This window comes from Pezoporus flaviventris, unplaced genomic scaffold (genome assembly GCF_033815535.1).
Source record: "Pezoporus flaviventris isolate CSIRO_AGI_PZ_B2104156 unplaced genomic scaffold, CSIRO_AGI_Pfla_v1 ptg000002l, whole genome shotgun sequence".
Taxonomy (NCBI): Eukaryota; Metazoa; Chordata; class Aves; order Psittaciformes; family Psittacidae; genus Pezoporus; species Pezoporus flaviventris.
The window spans coordinates 75,577,204-75,602,461 of NW_026892550.1; the positions used below are offsets into that span (position 1 = coordinate 75,577,204).

General features: G+C 41.1%; 1 protein-coding gene across 2 annotated transcripts; it reads right to left on the reverse strand.

Annotated features, from left to right (window-relative positions):
- Positions 1–5,915: 5,915 nt before the first annotated feature.
- Positions 5,916–24,142, reverse strand: ANXA5 (annexin A5). 2 transcript variants are annotated; one of them, XM_061444051.1, is made up of 12 exons: positions 24,119–24,142; positions 20,742–20,826; positions 19,552–19,646; positions 18,761–18,874; positions 16,196–16,286; positions 15,155–15,234; positions 14,648–14,704; positions 11,588–11,681; positions 10,448–10,543; positions 9,848–9,906; positions 7,621–7,743; positions 5,916–6,473 (listed from the first exon to the last, which is right to left on the reverse strand). In XM_061444051.1, the coding sequence occupies exons 1-12, from the start codon at positions 24,125–24,127 to the stop codon at positions 6,411–6,413; spliced, it is 966 nt and encodes a 321-aa protein (XP_061300035.1). In that variant the 5' UTR covers positions 24,128–24,142; the 3' UTR covers positions 5,916–6,410. The 2 variants fall into 2 exon arrangements, with proteins under 2 accessions (XP_061300035.1, XP_061300031.1); XM_061444047.1 differs by lacking the exon at positions 24,119–24,142 and adding an exon at positions 21,630–21,689.
- Positions 24,143–25,258: the final 1,116 nt, after the last annotated feature.

The window sequence follows — 25,258 nt, forward strand, 5'->3', positions numbered from 1 at the left end:
TTAGAAGCATCCACAGAGTAACTTCACTGATTTAATATTTCCACGTACAAAGACAAAGCAGTCAGCATGAAAGAACCTCAAATGGGATGAATACTTGGCAAATAATATAAAGTGAGACTTCCAGTGACATTTCCACTAGATTTCAGAGATACTTCTATGCCTTTCAGGCCTCATTGTATGACGCCTGTGGCCTGATATTACTGAAGGAGGCTTTGAGATCAGGAGGGGTAAGTGGAAAGTATGTTTATGGCAAGATGTGTGGAAATAGCTACCTACACAAGTTGTCTTTTTTTTCGTCCCTTCAGGTTACCTCACTGTAATGAACAACTTCATAGATGGGTATAAAAGAATGACCAAGACTTGGACCTCTTGTTCTACCATACTGTTACCTATTAAGATGGTGGCTAGAAGTAGCTAAAACCATTAGAATATTATGTGGATGAAATTCTGTTAGCACATGCTCTAGATCCAGAAGGATTTAGGAGCCCATTTCCCATAGAATAGAATCATAAAGTCATAAAAACAACTTGATACCAATGGAAGATAAATGCTAAGTAAATACTAGTGTTGTAGGCCTGGGCTGAAACTTTTGCATACCCAGAGTATCACAGCATTTAACCCTTTAAATCTAGAACATCCCCTAAGAAACTACAGAAAAACCTGAGGATGATTAGTTTATTGCTGCTTCTGGTAAGAGGTAGATGCTTTTCCTCTGTGCATTAAAAACTCTCCAGAAGTTATGATGTTGGAACACAAATCAGCAGCTCTGATCTAGATAATTAAGAGCTAGATCTGACAGAAAAAGAAACATCAGACATACAATGCCTCAGACAACAGCAGCCTGTAAGACAAAATGGCCAAAGATTTCTTGTGGCAGCAGACTAGATTAGTCCACACCTTACAGCAGGTTTCCTCTTTGCTGCTCCAAGTTTGTCATCACATTGTACAAGTGCCAACACTGTTACCACAATTGGTTTCAATTAAAAAAGATTGCAAAACCTCATCTTTCCACCTGTTTTCACTGCCTGAGTGTAATGAACTTTTCCTGCTCATCACACAGTTACTTTCTAAGATATCAGATCCTCCATAGTCATTCAATTTATCTAGACAGTGCAGGGCAGTTACACGAGTGCTTGGAAGACATGAAAGAATGCCACAGGCTTACTAAAACATGGTAGTAATTCAGGGACTTGAATTTAGACATCTCTGTATATAAAATACTGCACAGCAAAATCTGTTCCACTAAACTCACAAGTTGTAAATGCATGAGTTGAACAAATGTTTATTTTCTAACTTCTCATTACTGTGACTGAATAGTGGATATCGTGTATGTAGAAGGTAAGCATTCAACATAAGAAAAATGTCATGTGCATAAACCCAGCTTTTGTAACTAACTGTTCATTAGTCCCACACATCAATGCTCTCTCATTTTATACCAAAACCATGATTATATTAGAGGATTCTGAAAATATGACAACAAAAATTGACTTGTCACACCCATGCTTTAGGTAGAGGAAACCAGAAAAGGCAACTTGAAAAAAAAGTACCAAAACCCCCCAAATATTAAACAAGTGATTTGAGAGAGAATAAGATAATCTTGAGGAGCACCATCACCTGCATGAGAATACCTGGAACAACAGCATCATCCACTGCCCACATGGTGAATGTCACAGGGACCACCTGGAGAAAATGACACTCCTGTCCCATTTGGGAAAGGGGAACTGAACTCATTCACTACATTCATTTACTACAGACACTAAAAGACTAGAAACAAGCCTTTCAAATTAGCTCTTTTTCCTGATTATAGCAGGAAATATTTCTTGAAACCACAACTAAATCTTTTGTTGTTTATTTGCTTTTTGAAGGAGGTGAGTGTACTGCCAGGCAGGCAGGGAATTCTTGCTGGCCAGGCAGGGAGTAGCCTAGGGATGCCCAACCAAGGGTGCCAAGCTCAGCTTAGAAGGGGACACCCACAAGTGCTGCACCCAGCCAGACATGAACATCAGAATCATCAGTGCTTGGGATGCAAAACTTGGGCTTGCGTTCCGGTGGCTGTGGTTTTGAAGATAACTAGTGAACTGAAAACCCTGTGGAGAAAACAAATCCGTCGGTAAGGCTGCCTTCGTGCAGTGCCACCAGCCATGACCCTGAGCGCAGAAAGCACACGCACCCTTTGCAGCAATAAGACGACTAGCCCAGAGACCCCTCCATGAGCTTTCTACATTTCTGCAGATGATTGGACAAAAATAACCATATGATTAAAAGCTTTACTGGGTCAAAGAGATTAAGTCTTTCATTTACAAGTCAGAAATGCGGTGTCAGCGGTAATGAACTACAGGCACTTTATAGTAAAGTTACCTAGAAAGTGCTTTTTAGTCACATTCCACGTGCCTATTCCAGGCTATGGATTCTTTTCAGCAACAACGTAATTTTTAACATCATCTTTTTGCAGGTGTTTTGTTGGTGGGTTTTTCTTTCATTTAAAACATGCAAGACACAGAAAGGATTCATTTCAGAGGGGAAAGTTACTATTTCTGATGAAAGCAATCCAGGGCAACTGGATTCCTAGTAGTAAAACAGTACTCCTAAAACACTTTTCTGGGAGGGCAAAGAGAGACAAAGGAGGAGGGAGAGTAGGCTCTCCAGGCAAAAGCAACAGCATTCGATTTCTTGAAGTTTGCTTGAGAATACATTCTCTATAGGTAGGAGGGTTGATTTTAGTGTTCATGTTCTGATTTGCTGCTCGCTTAGCAAAAAGAGTGACAGGACTTCTCAACACTTCAGAGTTGTGCCAGAAATTCACACAAATTTTCAGGACTCAAAATCAGAAGGTGGAGAGAAAAAAAAACCCAAGCCATCCCCTCACTCCCACAACGATTAACTATTGCCACACAGGAAGGAAGTCATTCATAGGCAGCTGCGGTTCAAAGTCAGGATTGTATTGGAGATTCCATAGTGTGTATTCCTAGAGGCAAGTTACATGCCAAATACTAGAAATAAAGCATCGGTTTTCAGACTTTGTTTCCTATGTATGTATTTCAAAAGGGAATTTCAAATGCTTCTGCACCATTTGCACCTTAAAACTTTCTGTAGATGATTGATATTATACTGACCCCTAACACAGCTCCTCTTCAGAGTTACTATTTACAGATTCTGACAGTAATTAATATCACTCAGTTTCAGTCATAAGCATCAGGTTTGTGACAATGGTCAACTTTTGCTAGAATAGCTTCATGTGCAAACATCATCACAGATACGTTTCCTTCACCAAAGGCAGACATAGCAGGAGCCTCCTTCACACAGCATACATTGAAGGACATGTTTCAAGTGTCAAGAGAAAATACACAACAAAATCCATAACAGCACCAGTAATAAATCACAAAGATCAAATGCCATTTTCCTGAGAACTCTGAAGAAACTGAAGGAAGCTGAGAAATTAAATATAGCATCTAACCTCCAGAGCAGCAGAAAGCATCAGATGTGACCCCTTAGCAAAGACTATAGAGGAATCTATTGGGCTGAGGCTACAGACCAGTGGTTTTGACATCCACACTGAACAAAGGGATAAAATCATAATAATGAATATCAGGGGTGAGGACCTTGCAGAAGAGCCAGCACAGCTTTTGTGGGAAGGTGTAGGGGAAATCTTGCCTCTACACCTATTCGAATTTTTTGGTAAGTCAACAAGCAAACAAACAAAAGACAACTGTCTCTAGGTGGATTTGACCACACACAGCCATTTTCACAGCTATTTTCATAGCTGCTCAGCAGCAATTATTTTGTGCATGCCTTTACCTCAGTAAATAGTAACTCACTAAAAATACCAAAATACAAAAAAAAAAAAAAAAAAAGAAACAAAAAAAACCCAAACAAACCACCAAACAAAAAAACCCAACCAACCAACCAAAATACACACCCAAGCCCCAAGAAGCTTTCCGTCATCACAAGGTATTTCTAGGCAGTGGCTATATGCTAGGCTTGCAGTGTGTGCAGCTGGCCATGTTATTCAAGGGTGACTAACTGCAAATTAACAGTTAACAAAACAAAACCCCAACAGAGTTTTTTTCTTCTGCCAAACACCTAAAAATCTAAACAGAAATATCTAAATAAAAAGCTTACTGCTTGAATATTATTACCATTATAGCATGTTATTTGGAAAACATTTGATCATATTCCAAAACACAATACTATGACAAGCTGGTAAACACAATATAGACAGACTAAGTTTGCTACTGGTACAGTAACAAACCATACAAACAGCCTAGATATATCTTGAGTGACTGTATTTAAGGTTTTATGTATAAAGTCTCAAATGTATTTTATGTACATTGGGTTTCATTTTTAAGTAACTTTTTGACATTTGGATTCTGCCCCAGTCTCCCTCATAGCAAAAAAAAAAAAAAAAATAAATAAAAAAATTGGAAGAGTAAACGTTACAATTAAGGCAAAGTTATGAGATTCATGGAATTGGCTTTCAAGCACCGCCTTTGACTTCACATTCAATCTGAATTTCTTATTTTGGGTCTGTACCTGGAGAAAACAATTTGAAGAATCCCTTTGCTGATTTTGAGGCTCTTGTAATCCCAGGTGTATCTTGTGCCAGAAGACACCAATCCAGAGCAACCCATCTTGAGTCCCATCTCCCTTTCCACAAAATTTCTTCTTACCCTGCACATGGTCCTAGCCCTTCCCTCCTCCAGCAGCAGCCCTCACCAGCTGCCCCTGTGAGTTATTCAGGGCATTGGACTGTAGCTGTGTGGTTGGATTCTGCCAGCCCAGGGCCCTGGATCGTGTCACCCAAGGGGTCAGAAGAGCTTCAGTGCCAGCATGTCAGAGGGGTGGTAACATGTAGCCTGAAGAGGGCAGGGCAGGATTACAGCAGCACGAGGTAGATCAGTTTGAGCTATGGTGGAAATGCAAACCACATACAGCAATGACTGAGAGAGTTCAGTAAACTGTCCAGGAAGATCAGAGAAAACCATTTAACTCACATAAAATATATATATATATGTATGTATGTATAAATTGTGCTGCTTTTAAGTCTTTAACACTTGTATCTGGAAAAAAAAAGCAGCAGGGAAAACAGTTAAAGTGGGAGTGCATGAGCAGGAAAGAGTGAATGTATGTGTGTAAGAATGAAAAACAAAGAAAGTTTAGAGTGGAGCAGGCTGTAGTTAACATATTTACTTATAAAAAGAGCTTTCATATTTCACACTGGAAACCAAGTACTTGTTAACAAGAGACAGAATCACAGTATAAAAAAATAAAACTTTACATTTATTCAATATGAAAGTTTTAAAGCTGTCCCAGAGTTCGAGGATTCCGCGTTGAGAGAAATGCAACACAGTAAAGAATCGTAACTAGTTTATTAATACAGGGAAAATATAGAGGTAACAAAAGATACAGTAAAGGATACTTCTGGTGTTTGGTCATCTCACCAACCCCAAGGACCCTGTGATGACGATCAGGAAACCAGCTCTGAGAATCCTCACTGCAGTGCGGGGTGGCAGGCTCAACCTTAGCGGGTGTCCCCATGGAGCCAACGCTGACCTGGTTGGTACAAGGGTCTGCCTCCTTGCATCACTTGAGGCTCGGGCTTTTATACTAACGAAAATGCACGCACATTCTGATGCAGGCGGCCAGCCTATATTGGAAGAAGTGGCCAGCAGTATCTAGAAAGGCCTCTGGGGGTAGGGACTTTTCTGGGGATGAGCCAAAGTGGGACCTTCTGGGGAGGGGCCAAAGTGGGCTTTGGGCCTACACACTAGACTAGACATCAAGACCTACAGCGGCACATTATATACTTAGAAACCTGCATACTAGAAGGAAAAATAAACCAAAAGTTTGAAGCAGTAGAATCATATCGAAGGGAAACCCGCTTTTTTTGCCCATTAAAAACCACATACAACTCTGCCGAGAGGGAAAAAATTTATTGGTCCTCTGAATTTCCAATGATTGTTTGCATTATGTTTAGCAAATTCATTCAAATATTACATACAAATATATCTTTTCTTCATTTGCAGTGTTAGAGCTAGCTAACATAACAGTGGAAATGTAAGGAATTAAAGCAAAAAAAGATAATCTTCAAATTGTTAGTGAAATACATGATTCTTTTTCTTATTTCAGCAGAATACTTGCAAAGAACCAGGTTCTGTGCTCACTACCCATCTTGCATGAATATGACTTGCACATATCACAGAAGGCACTTGAAATTCCTTGAAGTTGGGATGGCAGGAGGAGGAGGAGGGATCAGCTATCACTTCGGTAACAATACACTCATTTTTAGTAAGTGCAATACTAGTACAAATTCAAACAGCCAGAAAGCATTAAGATACAAAAACGTAGCTAAACATGCTAACTGAAGGGCTGCAAAGCTGGAGTACAACAAATCCTTCATGTTACTGCCACCATTACTCATCATCTCCACCACAAAGGAGCAGCAGCGCTTTCCTGTAGTCCCCAGACGTATCTTTCTGTTAATATAACAGACCAGTCACCATGAGTCACAACCACAGAAATGCGAAGAAAAGCAGCAGCCAGCATTTGCCCCACCCACAGGAAATCCACTTGGATGACTCTCCTCCAGTCAGGAATCACACAAGGAAATTCTCTGTCTCTTACGTTAGAGCTGTATTTACACAGTCAGACTTTAAGAAACACAAAAAACCTTCGAAAGCTTTACTAGAACTGAATTAGCCATTGCATATTACAATGTATTCCTCCACAAGTGAGAAAAGTCCAAAGGAGAAGTTGAAAGCAAGCACCAAAAGCAGCAACCTTTAAATGTGCCAATGCACCTCCCATCCCTGGAAAGGCCCCAGCCCTGCTCCCTGTAATTGATGAGAAGCTTTGCTACAAATCCCACAGGACAGCTGTATGGGCCCAACCAACAGTGTCAAAAGCAATTAAGACAAAATGATGTCAGGAATGATAACATAAAATCCTAAAAAGCAGCACACACACACACACACACACACACAAAAAAAAAAACCAAAAAAAACAACAAAAAAAAAAAGCAAACCCAAAACCACAATCCAACAAAATGCCCCCCAAAAACCTAGGAAATAAATGCATTTTGGCTTCAACCTTGCAGCAACAGCTGCCTCTGGATTTCTTACTGGCTCTTTCCCTTCCTGCTCCCTCTACCCACTCAAAGGAGACTTATGATTCAGAGTGATTCCACAGCAAAATGCTTTCCACTTTGAAATGGTGCAGAAGGTTCCACACCGCAATCCAAGATTTAAACTTCAACCTTGTGGTAATTCAGACTCCAAACCCCAATATTACTTATTTGTAGCCAGCATCTCCTCTGAAGCACTGAAAATCAGAAGGAACCCAGACAAGAAAAAGGAAATGAAGCAGTAGCTAAAAATGGTGTATGAGTAACTGTAATTTCAGAAAATCACAACTGCTCTCCTAATGAACACTGGAAACAAAGCTTTAGCTTTCCATAGGAAGTATCCCCCACTTAAATGACAAGGGTACTTCACAAAACTGCAGACCAACCACCACTGCTCTCAGAGTGTACTGTTCACATCTGCCCCCTCCCATAACAATACAGTGGAAACAATGACATCTCAGTCACCCCTGTTTTCCCAGACAATGGAACAGTCATTTTACCTGAATCATTTGATGCAGTGATTTTGCAAAATTCTTTCTCAATTCTTGTCTAATATCCAACAGATCAATTTCACTCCTCGAAACCATGACTCTGATCAAGGTATCATCATCAGTGCCAGCCCCCTAAACAGAAAAGTTTAAATAGTATTAAAAGTGGAGTTTGTTCTAGAGAGATGCAGTAACAAAACAACACATACAAACAACTAGGGTGCAACACGGATGCACCAAGTGCAACAAGTGGTGTCTCAAAACACTCCTGAATTACATCTCTATTCCAAACAGAGGGTATCTGGGACATTCACACTGCAGCGTGGAGAACAGTGGACTAGCCATGCAAGGCGCTCTAATCCCTGGACTTCTATGAAGTACCATATGGTCAGACATCTTATTTCATATTACATCTCACAGGCTTCACTGTGAATGCCCATAAAAATTTAAAATAACCAAGTTCCAAGAATACACAGTAGTACAGACCATCACCACATGCAAATCACTCCTTCAACACAGTCCAAGACTTAGAATTTCAGTCAGTTCTGGAGTTGGGTACATAAACCCTAACAATGACTAATACAAACCATGTAACCTCATACAATAAGACACAGGCAGCGCAACTCATTCCACAACTTATCCAGCTGATTAATTATGAAGGCAAACTTCACGAACCTTTTCCAACCACATAGATATGCCTCGCTCTTACCTAACTTTATAGCTTTAAACATTTTCAAGTTCTGTGTTGGCAGGCTATGACACTACATCCCAACCCCTCCGGTGCAGACAAGTCAGACTCCACACAAGCTGAAGTGATACAAACTTTCACATGCTGACCTGCTAATGACCTGAAGGAAGGACTTGGCAGAGTCCCCACGATCATCTTCAGCCTAATGTCCATGGTCGTTCAATCCTTCAACTGGATGTAATAGTCTTGAATTACATCTAAAAATGCCCTAAAGCTGCTCAAAAGTTATGCCATGAGTCCGATGGTTTCTGATTAGGAGTTGACATTAGAATTCAGTAAAGTCAGGCTCTGCCACACCCAATCATGAAAGTAAACTGCTCATTGTAGAACTTTGTCATGCCAAACTGGTTAATTAGAAGTACAAACTCTTCTGCCAATGCAATAATTGATGAAGATCTTTCTTATCTGAAGTGGTCAATGATTCTTATTTATATTAAAACTAAAACCGATTGAGGATCTCACCAGCAGACATTAATCAGACCTCTTGTAATAGAAGCGTACAAGAGTCTAAAACCTAAAGGAAAATATCTTCTATTGCATTCTTTAAAAAATAAAAAATAATAAATAGATAAGAAAAAAGTAATCCTCCTCATTCAGCTTAGCATACTGGTATAATATTTGGTGATTTCCATCTGAACCTTATTTTACATTGGTATCTATAAAAGCAGTAAAGCAGCTGTTAAACATTAAGCTACCATTTAATTTCTTTTGTACTTATTCTCATGCTGACACCTCAACGCAACCACCTGGTGACAAACATAATTCAGGGCTTTTCAGCAAGGGGAAGGGAGGAACTCTTCGTGGAAGCTGATAATCTGCCTGAAAACAATAGACTACCTACCTTGGTTTTAATTAATATTAGCCATTGTGAGTTAAAAATGCAGTTTCCCCTGCTTCCCCCCCTCTTCCCATTCAAGAGAAGGCAAAGCCAACAGAAACACAGCCTCTTTATTGAAGGGATTCCCCTGCAGAATCACTTGTAGCTACTTAAGCCTCTCTCCTTTTTTTCCCAAAGAGTTTCTTTTCCTTCTCAAAATGGGATGGAGAGTCATCAAAATGTGTTTGAAAGCTAACTACACCTTATCTCCAAAACAAGCAGCACTAAATCTGCACAACCTACAGTATAATTTCTGGTCATCTTTACTTCTTTAATATATCAACCACCTACACAGAACACTGTAGTCTTTATTCAGAACACTGTAGTCTTCATTTAGCTGAAAGTTCCCAGTGGATCTAGCCTGACATTTTCCAATGGAACAATACCAAGTCCAAAAATAGCTGATAAGACTGGTATTTCCTGTAAAACAGTCACAGTCTGACGAATTTATGAATCTTTTGTATCCTCTCCCAGATCTGCATTCCCCAAACCTTTTGCAGATACCTAGTGTATGCTGTTGGCATTTACAGTGAAAGAAGAAATGAAGAACAAGCAAAAGGGAGAGGATTTGTAGCTGGGGGAGATGGAAAGATGCATGGAAAACATGTACATACCTTCATGGAATAATACAGAGTCTCAGCAAAATAGGCAGGTACGCTTCGGATGCATTTCACTGAGAGAAGGCAAAGGGTTAAATTACTGACTGCTTTTCAACACAGAACAATCTTTCACTGTCAAGACAAGGTGTGTGTTACTGCATCATTCTCTCCAGTGCGGACAATAAAGCATAGAGCTTTCAGCTAGTCTGTTCCTCTGCTACAACTCTTTGGGTTCCAGGAGTTAGAATGCATCATGTATTGCTAATGGAAAAGAGAATTTGCTAGTCAAATTCTACTCCCAGTTACAAGTCTACTATTACATTGTCCTAAGCACAATGCCAGGAATATAAAGGCAGTTTTGTCTCACTTTCTGACCGTGGTGCACTTGACCACACAGAACACTGTTCACCACCACCTCCTGGTCCACTTATCCCCGCCTTCCCCACCTGTTAAAGGCAAAATAATAGCCTGTTCTCTAGATCAAAATGGATCTCTGGTGATTAACTGTAAAAAATAAACCACGTTTTCATGCCACTTCCTACAACAGCTGCAGTTTAAGGAGGTCTGGGAATAATGAAGAAGGCCAGTACTAGATCTAGATAAAGGCTTTATTACCAACTGCCAAGAGCAGCTTCTCCAAATCACCAGAGGTTTCACGGTCAATGGTCTCTTCAATTTGAAAGCCGCTAATAGTCATGTATTTGTCAAACACTGCAAAACAGAAAGTGTGCTTAGTCCCCTGTATAGCCAGCCTTTCTCCCAGTATCATCCCCAGTATAAGTGAATACTACCTTTATCTCCTTATCCACAGTTCAAATGCTATCATCCACTCATTCTTCCCTCTATTCTATTTTTAATACCTATTTCCTACCATATTCCTACTATACAACACAATACTGTACCTGGGGAGGAACCCTGTATACCAGTACTTGCTGGAGGTCAACCAGCTGGAAAGCAGCTTTGCAGAAAAATTGCTGGGGGTCCTGGTGGGCACCAAGTTGAACATGAGCTTGCAGCATGCCAGTGTGGCAAAGGCAGCAAATGGAATCCTGGGCATATTAGGAGAAGCATTGCCAGCAAGTGAGGAAGGTAATCCTTTCCCTTCTGCTCAGCACTGGTGAGGCTACACCTGAAGTTCTGGGCCCCCCAGGTCAAAAGAGATATGGAGCGACTGAAGCAAGTCCAGTGAAAGGACACTAAGATGATTAAGGAACTGGAACATTTCTCCTATGAAAAAAGGCTGAGATAGTTGGGACTGCTCAGCCTGGAGAATACCAGTTTGGAAAGGACATCAAAACATACCTTGTCATTATTTCCAATGGCCTAAACAACTTGATAAAACAGGCTTATGACTGGGTAAGGAACAGGGAAAAAAAATGTTTCTATTGACAGCTGGTAAAATATAAAAGGGTTGATCTTGTCATGGCTGGATGACTCACAACAGACTCTCAGCATCACTTCTATTGCCATGACCTCTTTCAAAAGGAAAAAAAATATATAGGAAAAAAACCACCCCAGGTGTCCCTCAGATCTACTGCACTACTCCTTCCAGCAGGGGATAACCACAGCTAGTGGGGAACTGAACTAGAGAGGACAAAATTAAATGCATAAAGTATAGGAAAAAGGCAATTAAAGATTTCTAGTCTTGACAAATGCAGTACCAGAAACAACTTCTCTACCATTTCTACCCCCTGGCTGAGTAATACTGAGACTTCAGGCAAAAGTTTTCAAGCACACATGAACCACACTACCTACCCCTCCTTAAATGAGAAATGCTTCGGGTTCCCAAAATGGTGATGAATTTTTCTTCATCTGTTCCCCATTTCAGCTCCCCAGCTCTAAACAAAACCTGTTGTAAATTCCAAAGATCAAAACAGCAGGATTTGTTATGCATCCCCACACACTGTCAAAAAGCTCTCTTTGTCTCACTCTGAGGAGCATTAAACTTACCAACAAGCTATAGCTGGGGGGCGTGCAAAACAACCCAAAACCAAAATTGCCAAGTACTGAACTGACTTTTGAAAGAAATAAATGATAAATTCTAAAATTGATCGTGAAAGCCTTTATATGAGTAGTACTGCTTAAGGCCCTAAAACTGACTATGTGCATAGTCCCCTTCAAAAGCTTGAAGTTTTCTTAAACTGTGATAATACAGGAGAAAATTCATTCCCAATACTGGTTTTCCTGTCCTTTTCATTTTTTCCTTCCACTTTTTCAAATCAGGCTAGCAAAACTTCATGATGACTCCTAGCAATGGGAGAACCAAGCTAACCTGGCTCAGAAGGAAGTTTTCCAAAAATGACAGCAAGATGTATTTACAAGCTCTTGGAAATTAATTTATAGGCTGCTAAATTCATAGTCATACAAAACCAAATTTTAATTATTTAATCATTTTAACACATTCATTGCTCTTCAGGCAAGTCTTTCTATAATGTAATGACCAGGCCATTAGCAGCATTCAGGAAACTAATGCACTTCTAAAAGCTGGCATAAGCAATAGGAGTAGTGAAATGAGGAATCAAAAAACACCCACAGAAAATGAGATTAGTTCCTTTTCCCGACACTCAGAAGCATTCTTCCAAATCGTGTACTAAACACCATGTAAGGAGAATGATTTTGTCCCTATTCTCCGTCCTCAGTGAGCAGAAGACAGCCAGACAGGTTACAACCTACCTATACTCAAAGCAATCAAAATATTTCTTAGGAAAATCCCACAAACAAATCTGCTGCACAGCAATGCTGCTGGCCCTCTGTCTGTCCATGCTGTAAAACCTGAATGGGATGTTAAGGAATTTTCTATTTATATTTGTCCCACCATCCTATTCAAACCAAATTTCTGACTGCTGCTTCCTCTATTTTATATTAATGGCACAGACTACAAAAAGGGGGAAGGAAAAGCTACTAAGACATTGCAAGGATATTTAATTCAAATAATATATGCTAAGATCTTCAAATGAGTACCAGCACTCTCCATCCAATAGCAAATGTTCCAGCACAGCATTCAGAAACAGCAGGAATGCATTTTAGAACTACCAGAAGTTGTGAATGACATTTTGTGCAAGCTCTAAGCTTTTACCTGCCTTGCTGCTGTGCAATATGTCAACTGCATGAATTTTTTAAAGCAATAGTCCAAAAATCTCTTCTGAAAAGTTGAATTTTCTCTTACAAGCATTCTCAGAACAGTCTTGCAAGTTCCATGCATATTCACACTATCTCATACTATGAATGCCCATTCTCCAACTGCTTTGAATTCACTTTTAATAATCATAGACCCCCAAAAAATCAGAAGTCACTACTGAGCAGAAAGGTTGCCCTCTAATGTATCAGATCCTTCTCAGAATATCATATTAATCAAGAGAGACATTGGGAAGTCAAAAATAGTCTTACATTTGCAGTGTCATGTACCTCAATTCTGACCATATATACCTGGCAACAGGAATTACAAAATTACCTGAATCTGTTCCAGCTATGCTGGCTGTTGAATGCAGAAATACCAATCAAAAGTATCATGACAGAAGACCTCTCTGTTTGGGTCCCAGCTCAAGCCAAATGCACATAACAAACCACAGAGACCATTCAAAAAACCAGGCTTTCTCAACATTTATGTATGGTGCCTCCTAAATTTACATGCTCATTTAAACTCAGTTAAAGAGGCTAAAAGGAATCTGTCTACCTACCAAGGCCAGTGGTTCACAGGTTTCCTCAATTACGTAAGCCCAGCTAAACACAAGACTGACACATTTTCATGAAACACTCCAATTCATGATGCAAACATTTGCCTCACTAATTTTCAAACTCCGATTTCCACTCTTATTTGTAATAGCAGGATAACAATGTTTTCTGAATTGACATAAAAAAGGATAGGCTGTGACAGTAAAATACATTTTGCCAGTCTGTCTCTTCATCTTGCCCTGCTAACAGGAAAACGCTTTACTGATCTGGTATTCTGCTTTTTCTCCTTGTCACCTTCAACAATCCATAGATTTTCTTTCATTTCAACTGACAATTTATGAGAGGAAAACGTCTATCCCAGAGTTATCTGAAATAACTGAGAAGAAACATCCATTACATGAGTTCTGCAATCAAGTTGCTGAAATATTGACTGTTGCTACAACTAACAAAGCCAACAGCATCCAGCAAGAGACCGCAACAATGGTGCCAATTAACTGCTGGTATTCCTCTTCTTGTGGAGCACAGGCTAAATGATCAGTGGCAACATCATGGACAATGTTTGCAAAAGGGAATACCCGGGTCCCCAGAAACCCTTTAAAGGCAATTCATAGGCTGCCATCTGATTACAGTAAAGCAGAACGTTTGGTATATTTCCTCTTTTTAGTATGCCAACCTCTATGAAGGCATCCCTCACTGAATAGCATTAGTATTTCCCTAAAACACGTATATGACACGATACATATGGATTGAATTCAGACAGAAATTCAAGTCAGACATTAAGGAATGAACCATTAATATCTCTGAGTTTTCCAGCAGTCAATTTCTTAGCATCACAAAAAATCAGCAACCATCACTGTCTTCCAGAGAGCTAATCACTGTTCCATTCAGGTACCTCATTAAGTAATAAGCAAAACAAGACACACTTTACACAGTAATGTCAAAGTGCCAAAAATCTTGATACCGACGTTTCAGGTTTTGACACTTGTTTTGTTCACAGAATTTATTTAAAAAAACCAGGAGAATGTATTAAGCAGCACACACAATGAACCTTAACAGTTTCTCTGTCACATCTGAAGTCTAGTTCTATATTCTCTTTGCAAGATAACTTGTACAAACGCCCCCAAGCCCAAGGCATTCACCCACCTGAGCATCCTGCTCAACAAGACTCTCATTGATGCCTCCATCAGGATCCCTATTTGCCTAAAGAGAATTTTTAAAACTTGTTAAACTGAAGAATCAGAAGTTGAATCAAAAAAAAACTTACCTGTTATACTGAGCCTTTAAAAGGAACTGTGAGAAGTCAACCCTACTACATCTCCAAAATCACCTTATTTTTCCCTTCTGCTTATATGTCCTCAGCAAACAAATGTTCTCTTCTCCTATTGCTTTCGAAACCCAACATAGCAGGCATTCTGCTATACCTGTGAGCAGTACAGAAGTCTCTCAATTCAGCAGATGTGGAAATAACTCATAACAGAGCTTAAAACTGACCCTGTAAGTCAGAAGTGACCCAGTTTCAGAACTGACCCTGCCTATCAGGGGTCTATTTAGAATCCCAGCTTAATAAGCAGAAAGTGACAAATGTACATCAGACAGGAAAACAGAAGTGAAACTCATACATACATGCCCATATACAAAGGAGATACCGACCTGCAGCAGGACCACCAGCAGTCTCTGAAAATAGCCTGATGTTTCTCCTGTGATCTTATCCTCCAGGTTGGCCTCATACTCTGCAAAAGAGCAATACCTATTCACCACCTTACAGACTTCCTCACTATTTTGAGGAGAAAGCAAGGAAAAGCAAAAAGTTAATTTGACTCACAGCTTGTAGAAACATTTATCAGACACAGCTTTAACAACTAGGACACGGTCTGCTTTCACTTATAACCTAACATTATTATAAAAGAGATAGCATCTCACACCTAGTAGCAGGAGCAGATTACTCAAAATATTTTTAAATACAAGGTTACAGGCGGAGATTCAACTCTTTAAGGAATTAAATAGGACACAGATCTGGACTTATGCTAAAACATGGTAGTATCACAAGTGTACAACTGTGAGCCCAGTCTAGTGCTAATAAATTTTGCCCTTGGAGACCTTAAGTTTCACTATGAGCCATATGAACATACAAAAATTTCTTTTGTAGCAGGAACCTGCATAGGGGTAAAAGAAATGTTTTGAATTAAACACCGCCTTGGAAAACAAACAAACAAAACTCCCAGAAACCCCAACCCCACAAATAACAGCCCCACAATCAAAGGGTAAAAGCAGGTATCCCTGCGGACAGCTGAAAAACTGTACCTGCTTTTGCAGAAATGTATATCCTGACCAGAATGCAAAAAAATCACTTCTAGTTTTTGATGTGAAACCAGTTTCCTAGTTTCCAATTACTACAAATCCCCTTTCAGTCAAAGGTCACTGGTGAAAGAAAGAAATGCATTTGAAAGAATTCTAACACCCTAACCTGCAGTTATACCCTGACATAAAAACTATTTTAGCCTACTATCCAAACTCTAGTTTCTTTCAATCTGAAGTTTTGCAACACAGCAGAACAAAATCCCACTTATTGAACACATCCATCAGTTACAGACAGACCTTATTTGAAAGATGAACTAAAACCTTATTAGGAGAACTGAACAGGGACCCTGGAACTTTACTTCGTACAGAACTTTACTTCATACCGAACTTTACCTTGCAGATAAACCTGTTTAATATTCTGCACTTCTGCAGGTGTTCTGGAGGCCAGAATTTCAGTCAACACTTTCTCATTGGTTCCTGCTCCCTGCAGGGGTGCAAGTACAAATCAGTTGATAGAACAACAAAAGGAAAAGAAGAATTCCCTTTGATAACCAAAAGCAAACATCAGCTTGGACCAAAGAAAGAAAAACTATTTTCTTCTTTCTGGTATATTATGGGGGATTTGGAAAGAATTTCTTCCACTCCCAGCTTGGCTGTTTCAAAACCAACCCAACACTTAAAGGCTCACTGTTGCAAGATTCAAATGAGCCCTTCCATGCTCAAGTACACCCAGATATGGCTCAGTTCTTCACTATTACAGTCAATGACATCAAGCTAAGTGCATGAACAGACTAACAGTCTCCATTTTAGCTCTAGTTCATATACTGTCTTTCATCAACTAGTACACAGATAAACAGAGCTCTCCATGAATTGTGCTATGTTAAACCCACACTCTCTTCCACTGCTAACAGACACATTTTACAACAGAACCGCTAACCCAGACAGTTCAAGCTGCTGCACTCATTCCAGCAAGCATAACAGGCACTCTTCACTTTTACATGGATAAGATTTAAGAAAGCCAAACAAATATTTTGTTTCCACAAGTCTGAGTCTTTGTCTTTGTCTGTAAGAATAAGCCACTGCTCTTTGCGCTTCCAAAGGAGCAATTTCAAAAAGCAATACTGAAATACAATACTGTGTCTTTTTTTTGCTTCAGCATGTTATCTAAAACCTTTCCTGTAAAGAAAACGTGAATACTAACCACATACAAAGGTATCCAAGTGCATACATAGATATACATAGAATACAAATCTGCCAGATTACACATAATCATTTCACAGCACACACTGTTCCAAGAACATGCCACTGAACAAGTGGGGCAGGCATGGTTGTATTAATTCTAATCCATGTAATAGCAGTGAAAATTGGTAGGACAATCTTTGGCACAGATTTAACACTCTTAGCTGAGTTGTTATCTTGCACCAAAGTCCCTGCTATCTCATCTTCTTTACTGTTGTTATCCACCTCAGCTGAACTGCAGCTAGTACTTTTTCCTGTGCAGACACATTCTCTGAAATCCTACGATCTTGTGTTTAATATCATTTTTGTAAGTGTAAAGAACAAAACCACTCTTGTTTCACTATCTCTATTTTCCTCCTACACTCATCTGTTCTGTCATTTCCCTGTCAGTCTTTGACTCCTATGTCAACAAGAGCAGCTTGGGAATGAATTTTTTCCCTATTAGCCAATAGGATCCTTATCAGTTTCTTTGTCAGGTGCCATCTTCCCTTCCTCCACTGCATATAAAGACATTACAGAAAATGTCCAGGATTAAAGTTTCTGTTGTCTGAGATACTACTTGCTGGGTCATGGGTTCCTGAGCACTAAGCTTGCACAGTTGACTCAAGCCTACATATTAACCAATTGGTCATCAAGGACCTTGAGAGTTTGCGTGTCACCCAACAAAGCACTACCTGACACTAGTCAAGTTCAATGTCCCCTACTTTAATCAACAGTTTCTGTGAATAATCCAGGCACATCCAATTCCTGAATTCCCATAGGCTTAGGATATCAGACAGGTGTGACTCGGGGGAAAAATGAGGACCACATGGAATAAAACACACTAAAAGGTCTACACATACAAACTGCAAATTGCTTATTTATCTGGCCTTCCCAGAAAGGAACTAAATGCATTCAGCTGAAGAGAAACACTTGAAAGGTTAACAGTGACAGGGCTACCAACTCTTCCCCCTGTATCCTTGGAAGCAGCTTTTGGAACACCTTCAATACTACAGATAATATCCCCTCACAATTTTGGTGACACTAGTTTACCCAAGTATTCTAGCCCCTCAAATTTAGAGTTGCACTGTAATCCATCAGGGAAAAAACACTAGGGAGTGTTGTTCCCCTGATGGATTACAGTGCAACTCCCTTAAGTAATAGTCAAGAAGAGACAAACAAGTAACATCACACTTTAATGAAATGCCTTTAACTAATTTGCAGCCAGAGCTGTACAGCTATAAAACCTAGGCTGCTCACAGCTGAAAGATCTGGTGTCCACTGGTTTTAAGTACTGCACTTTAACAGCAAAAAGAATTTAAAAGCAACATGAACATCTACTTATTGCACTTAAATCAGAAAGAACAAGTCTTAGAATTCTGCTATGTAGATTTTAATCTGAAACTACAGCCACAGTGTTCTCTTAAGATTAGTTTCTCAGGAAAATAATTTCACGTAAAACATTACACTGAACAGATTTCTAAGCTACCTCTAATGAGTTATTAGGATGAATAACAAACCAGGCAATACCACAGCATTAGCAATAATAGCAGGTGTTAGCATAACATTCCTAATTACAACCAACAAACAAAAAAGGCTACTTTATTAGAACTCCTCCTACCTACCAAGTGTTCATTTCTAAAAATAAAAAAACAAAAAACAACCAACCAAGCAAACCACAACAAAAGAGCAACAAATATTTCATTTAATGTATGTACTCCCTTCGTTCACTCCTCTTACCTTGATGGCATGCTTCAGTGCATGAGCATCAAAAATGTATGTTGGTCTCATCAAAGATACCATCAGGGTTTCAAATTTGCCGGTAAGTTCAGATTTCAGGTCATCTACAAGATCCTAATGCAGAACAAATAGTGCTGTGATAAACAAGGACTAACCATTTCAAATGGATGCATGTGTGCCTGCAAGCTGCAAGACTCTGTGGACACATCAAATAGCACAGGGGACAGGGCTTCTGTTTTAACTGGTATCTGAACTGAAACAAATGTAGCCAGATCAGGCAGAAGAAAAGGGCATGTGGAAACTCTGAAAGGTAGAGCGAACTTAAGGTTTTATCAGCCAACATATTTGGTTTTATTCTCTCCTATGGTATTGGGCTGCTTTATTTCTGTCACATTTTCTAGCTCTAGAAGTTTTTTTTCTCACTATCACCTTGCACTGCAGACCCTGCATCAAAATATTTGGTAATGCCTTCCGTACCGAGAATGAGGGTAGTACTAGAAGCATACTAAGCGGAACCTACAGGAGCTTCTGCACAAAACTCTACTTAGGGCATACTAGGCTAAAATACAGAAAAAAAAGAAGCAATTTCCTTGTGCTAGCCTAAAAGGAATACTCTAACCTAGCCAGCAATTAAGGACATGGCAGGGTGGGGAGAGGGGGAGACAGAAGCAAAACTAGATGTTCTGCAAAGCAGCCTTTTACAGGGAACATGATGAATGTGCAACACAGGTTTAAGTAAACGTCGTAAGTAATATTTGGTTCATTTCTAGAGGTATTTTTCTTCTTCTCACCCTGCCAAATAAGGTTTTAAAGGCAGATGCAATCTCTTGACGCTGAGCATTGTTTCTGGTGGTAAGGATCTTCAGAACAGTTTCTTCATCAGTCCCTGAAGTTAGAAAGAACAGAGTTACAAACACACTCTAAAAACCGAACAGTTGTGTCACAAAATCAAAAGGCAATGAACGGCACATTGAAAATAACAGTCTACTGACAAACAGCAGAAGCATTCAAGTAACAAATGTCACCATACCCCAAGCTGAGCCGTCAGCTTTGGTGTCCGGCTGTTATAAAAACATGACTGGAAGACATGAGTGTTGCTCTCCCTCTGTGCTCCATTCCAGACACTGCTCCCAGCACCCCAGGCATCAGCTACATTTACTCAGAGCCTGTATTCTACATAGCAGCCTTGCCTTTAGGCATACCAAGATATTTTCTTTAGAATAAACAATCTATGGACTCTCAGCTAAACTCAGTCCAGTAACCCAAACACCCCAGAGTACAGAAGTGCAGAGCTATCACCCATTTCATGTACAGCAGTTCACAAAGTAGCCCGTAAGAGCATTTAGTAACCCTACTGAATTAGCCAATAGGGCGAGGCATATCACATTTCCCTTCTTCCCTTCTCTCTGCTTCCTACTGCAGGCAGCTTCAAAGAAAGCAGCAAATTAGGATTTGTTCCTGCAGGGAAGTTTTGGGGCACAAAGCTACAGTATGAGTTTGTAAAGCACTTGCCAGCCTACATTCAAGCTGTGGGCTTGCACTCTTTGTTCACAGTAACTGTGATGTGCTTATGCACTTCCAGACCAAGGGGGCTGTCACACATTTTCCAAGCATAGAGATTCCAGTGTACTGTCGTAACTCTCCGCACCGGTTGCCTGTGGAGAGTGGTCGCCACAGTCTAGCTGACTGTGTAATAAAACTCGGAGTGCAGAGAAGCCTGTGGTGCATCAATTTTTAAAGGGGAATGTGCAAACCACCTTTCTTTTTCCCCCACTTACGCTAACCTAAAAAACAACATCCTTGAGAGCAGCAGAGTCACAGCTAGGCCGCGCCCAGGTCCATGCACTCCTGGGGTTGTCATTCCATAGCATGCAAGTGCACGCCCTACCCTCATCTGCTGACAGGAAAAGAAATGAGTTCAGAAAGGATGTTTGCAAAGGAGAGAGAGCCCTTCTCTTTTCATGCAATACATTATTCTTACCCAGTCCCTTCATAGCCTTACGAAGAGCTTCTGCATCAGCTCTGGCATCAAAAGGAGCGAAGGCTGTCACGGTGCCTCTCGTGATCTAGAGGGAAAAAAGGGATGGGGGGGAAAAGGGGAAAAGCCATGAAATAGAGGATAGCATCTTTCAGCTCTCCATACATCAGCTCAGACTAAATCTGAATCCATAATCCAAAAGACGATAAGTGTTTTTCTTGCAAGTGTCTAACTCAATAGCAATCCGTGGGTACTTAAACACAGCTCCCTCAAAAGGTACTACTGTACTACTGTGGTTTTACTTAGCAACACACCAGCTAAGTTCAGGTATATTTACATAATGGTAGTTTGCATGACAATTACTAAGAAAATACCATATGTTCAGGTAATTCAGGAAATTAATTGCACAAATCATGTATGCTAGAAAAGCTGCACAAAGATCCAAGACACTTTTAGGAGTATGAACTTCCTCCCCTCCAGAAAAAAACAACTGGAGCTCTCAATCATTATCACTGATTTCTTTCCATCATGTTGCAAATGAGACCTACTGAACTGCAACGGTTTTTGATTTTTTCACCACGTTTCTTTTGACATAAGCAACTCTTTATTCAAGTGTTTCAGCTACGTTTCTCACAGTAGTTTGCAGCTAAAAACAAATAACAGTTCAAAACATACGGATAACAGATCAGCCCGTCCAGCACAAAAGCAATTCCACTAGGTTTCCATGGGATTTTCTCTTTGGGCCAAACACAAAAGTATATTCATTACCCTTATGGAAAAGTCTTGCCACTGAAGACCACACAGAGATCAAGAGTTCAAACTTCAGTTTAGTTTAGTGCTTTAAAACTAACATAACTGAAGAAACACATAATTATTTCATGACATCCTTACCACAATTTCGAGGGCAGCAGGATGAAAATTACACTGTGAGGTCATGAATATAGGCACAGAGCTGATGCAAACACACAGCTGTAAAGATGGCTCTAAAAAAAACCTCTCTAAGCTTAGTAATGCTTCAGGTTGTCCACTTAAATGGAAGGAGTAAGCTCTGGTCAGCAGGCTATATTCACATCTGCCCCACTAAATTTAAACTCCTGACAAAAAAAAAAAAAAGGAGTTACACAACATCTGTGTTGAACTCTGAGCCAGTACATCATGGAGACACCAAACATAGGGAGGAAGGAAAGAAAAAAAAGGCAAGTGAGGGGGCTGGAGAGGGGGAGAAGAGCAAGCAATAGCAACATAGGAACCAGTGCAGGGACATCTGGAAAAGCACTCAGAGAATCCTTGCAAGTAACCTCAACAATGCCCAACAGGTCCTTAGGACCTGATGCTGAAAAAGTGTTTGTACTTCGGAATATGAGAAATAATTCTCTGAATCCTTACTGGAGCTGGCGATACTATTCCTGGGCCCCAAGTCATGTATGCCCATTGGCAGAACAGGAACTCTGGATACAGCATACAGCAGCCACACCTTCACCAGCAGCAAGCAACCCTTTCCTGGCAGTTTATAAATGGGTACACAAAATACTCCCAACTTCACATTCAGAGAAAACTTTGAGAGTAGCAGACCAAAACACTTAAGTCCCCAGCATGCAAGCAACTATATTCTTTTTTGTTGCTTTCTTCACAGATTTCTGAATTAGGCGACAGCATTTCCAAGGCTGCTTGTTCATTGAGCAGGAAGAGACTCTACCATGTGCATTAACAAAGACCACTGCATGTACAGCCATGTGAGAAAAGACAGCTTGTTAGGCCAGCAGTGCTCCTTCAAAGAAAGCAGGTAAACACAGCCTGCACAGCACACTACAGCATGCTGTAGTTTTCCTACAAAATGAATGAATCTTTTTGTCCCAGACATGAAAAACACAAAATCCCTCAGGTCTTTGGGGGAGGAGGAAAAAAAACTTCCTATAATGGAGCAAGAACAAATGCTTCAGTGACCAAGACTCTAAAGATAACTTACCTGCTTCAAAGGTTTTATTCTGTATCTAGACTAAATTCAACTTCAGTACACTGTGCTGTGCAGCCTTTGTGAACTCTGAACCTTTAGGTGCACATATGAATAACTACTGCGAATTGACACTTGACATTTCATATTGTTAGGAATTTTCATTTCTTACCACTACGTCATGGCACAGCATGACACAAGAACAGACACCTGGCATATGGAACAGAGCTCACTCTTCAAACTATTATTTTCATAAAATGAATTACAGGCTACAAAGCTTTAATACTCCAGTCTTTCATGGCTGCATAATCGCACAGGCAAAGAATGCTACTTAAGTGGAAAGCAGCTCTCTACAAGGTGGAAATTGGAGGGTAAGGCTTACCTAGTACAAGACGGACCACAGTTAGTAACCCAGCCTCAAAGCGTTACCTCAGGCAGTAGAAAATTCTACCATGTGAAGACAACAGCAACTGGTTTGCACCAGTGAAGAATTAAATGTTCCTTTTACTAAGATCAAGAATTAAAGTTTGTGCCTCTCTGGAAGAGACAATTCCAAATATTCACACTTTTACTAAAAGGAAGCAGAAAAGGAAGCTTACCTCAAGCCTGTAAGCAATGCTACATATACCTTAATAAAAGGCTGTCAACTTAAGATCTGCCTGGTCAGATGCCCTGCACTGGCATGGGTTCTTCCTAAGATGCATCCTACAAAGCAAGCCTGATGTTTAAAAAACAGAAAAAAAACCCCTCTTTATCCACCCGTGTGCGTGTGCATCCAAAAACTTTAAGGATTAAGTATAATACTGTTAAAATAAAACTTTTTTTTTTTTTAATGAAGTACCTTTTTTTTGGTTTAAAACTGATCCAGACGGAATATGAGCAAATATTCACAGGAGTGTTAAAACATCACCAATTGCATTTGATGCAACTACAGAAACAAATGCTGGAGTCCACCCTGTTTTCCAAGCCTTCATCCAGGCTCGAACCAGAGCAACACAAGGGCTGCGAAGGAAGAAAAAAACCCCACGAAGTACTGCACGATAGCTGCAAGGATTCCAGATAGAAATCAAGTTTGATAGGGGATACCAAGACCCTGTATGTGCAGGGCACAGGCACGGCTGTATTTTCTCCTTCCTCCTCCAGTGGAAGGCGCCTCCACCCAGGCACTAACGAAAATTTGGCCAAATTAGAGGAAACCGGCAGAAAAAAACAACAGTTCTGGTTGACGTGTGCCTCACATGATGAGCTGCCTTCCCTGTCCCACTCCCTTCTGCGTTTCCCCAGACGTAGGGATGGGTTGATTTAAGGGAGACCGAACAGGAGGAAAAGCAAGGAAGCAGATAAGAGGAGAATGTCCCGGGACCAGCCTGGCTGGGCAGGAGCGAGCCCACCGAGGGGCCGCGGCGGCCGCCAGACAGTCCCACCTCACCTTCGCCATCTCTGGTATTTGCCGGGCAGGGGCTGAGTCCAAATCCGCGTCTGCAACGGAAGATGCGACAGTGAGCGACCAGTCCGGACCGTCCCACCCCGCGACCCGTCCCGGTGCCCCCTCGCCGCGGGGCAGCGCCCTCACCGGCAGCCGGTCCGCTGAGCCTGTGCCGCACAGAGCCACCAGGAGCACGGAGCGAGGAGAGAGGGAGGGAGGGAAGGCGGAGCCCGCTGTTCCGCCGCTCGCCTCACCCGGGAGCCGGGCCAAGCCAGGCTCCACCCCGGGCGGGAGGCCAGCCAGGGCCGCCGGCAGACTCACCCAGGCGGGCCCCGGGACGTGCTTATCCCTGCGCGCCTGCGCTGCCAGCCCGGTGCAAGGTCCGCGCTGGCTGCCGAGGGGGTCGGCGCGCCTCTGCCCCCTACGAGAGAAGTAGGCTAGCTCGGGAGGAGCAAAGAGACAGCCTTCCCTCCCGCCGCTTCACAGAGCCGTAGCGGCCGGCAGGGGCTCAAGCCCGCTTATCCTGTCACCAAAGGGCGAGTCAGTACTGAATTGTAAAGCAAGCACTTCTTTAGCTGACCGAGGTGAGCTTCCAACTAAGAACATCAGTAAAATAAGCACAGCGTTGGAACAGAATGTAAGGGCTGTAGTTCTAGACTATCAGGACAGTAAGAATACTGCGTGATGATACTGCCTAGTTCTCAACATGTTACAGCAGGATCATTTCGCTGACACACGTATAGAGAAGATAGCACCCACTCTGGGAGAGCAAGGAGGGTGCAGTGTGCATGGCTATTCGCCGACCATTTTCATCTAAAGCAGAGACACGCTCCCTCAGCCATACAAATGCAATCCAGCTGAGCATCAGATGAAAGAAGAGACAGCAACACAAATGGCATTGTCTTTGCCAAAATAACACTTGAATGTTACCTCACTGTGTGAGCATTTTAACATGTAACGACCACTTCTGCCTTAAAGTGAGTTGTGTTTACCTTGGGAAATATTAGCAGAAATGCAGATTGTGATGTCAGTTTAAGTATGTTGCCCATTATTTGATGTTGCCCATTATTTGTTGTTGCCCAGAAGTGCACACGGAGTTCAGCAAAAACATGAGCTCCACCCTGCTGGCTTTCTTCGCAGGGC

What these genes read in the sequence shown, in the direction of transcription:
- ANXA5 (XM_061444047.1), bottom strand. Translation starts at nt 21,674, where the DNA reads ATGACCTCACAGTGTAATTTTCATCCTGCTGCCCTCGAAATTGTG. An exon ending in TAAGGCTATGAAGGGACTGG is followed by an intron (nt 19,647 to 20,741) that starts GTAAGAATAATG and finishes TTCTAACTTCAG; the next exon opens with GGACTGATGAAGAAACTGTT. An exon ending in TGCTGGTGGTCCTGCTGCAG is followed by an intron (nt 14,705 to 15,154) that starts GTCGGTATCTCC and finishes AATTCTCTTTAG; the next exon opens with GCAAATAGGGATCCTGATGG.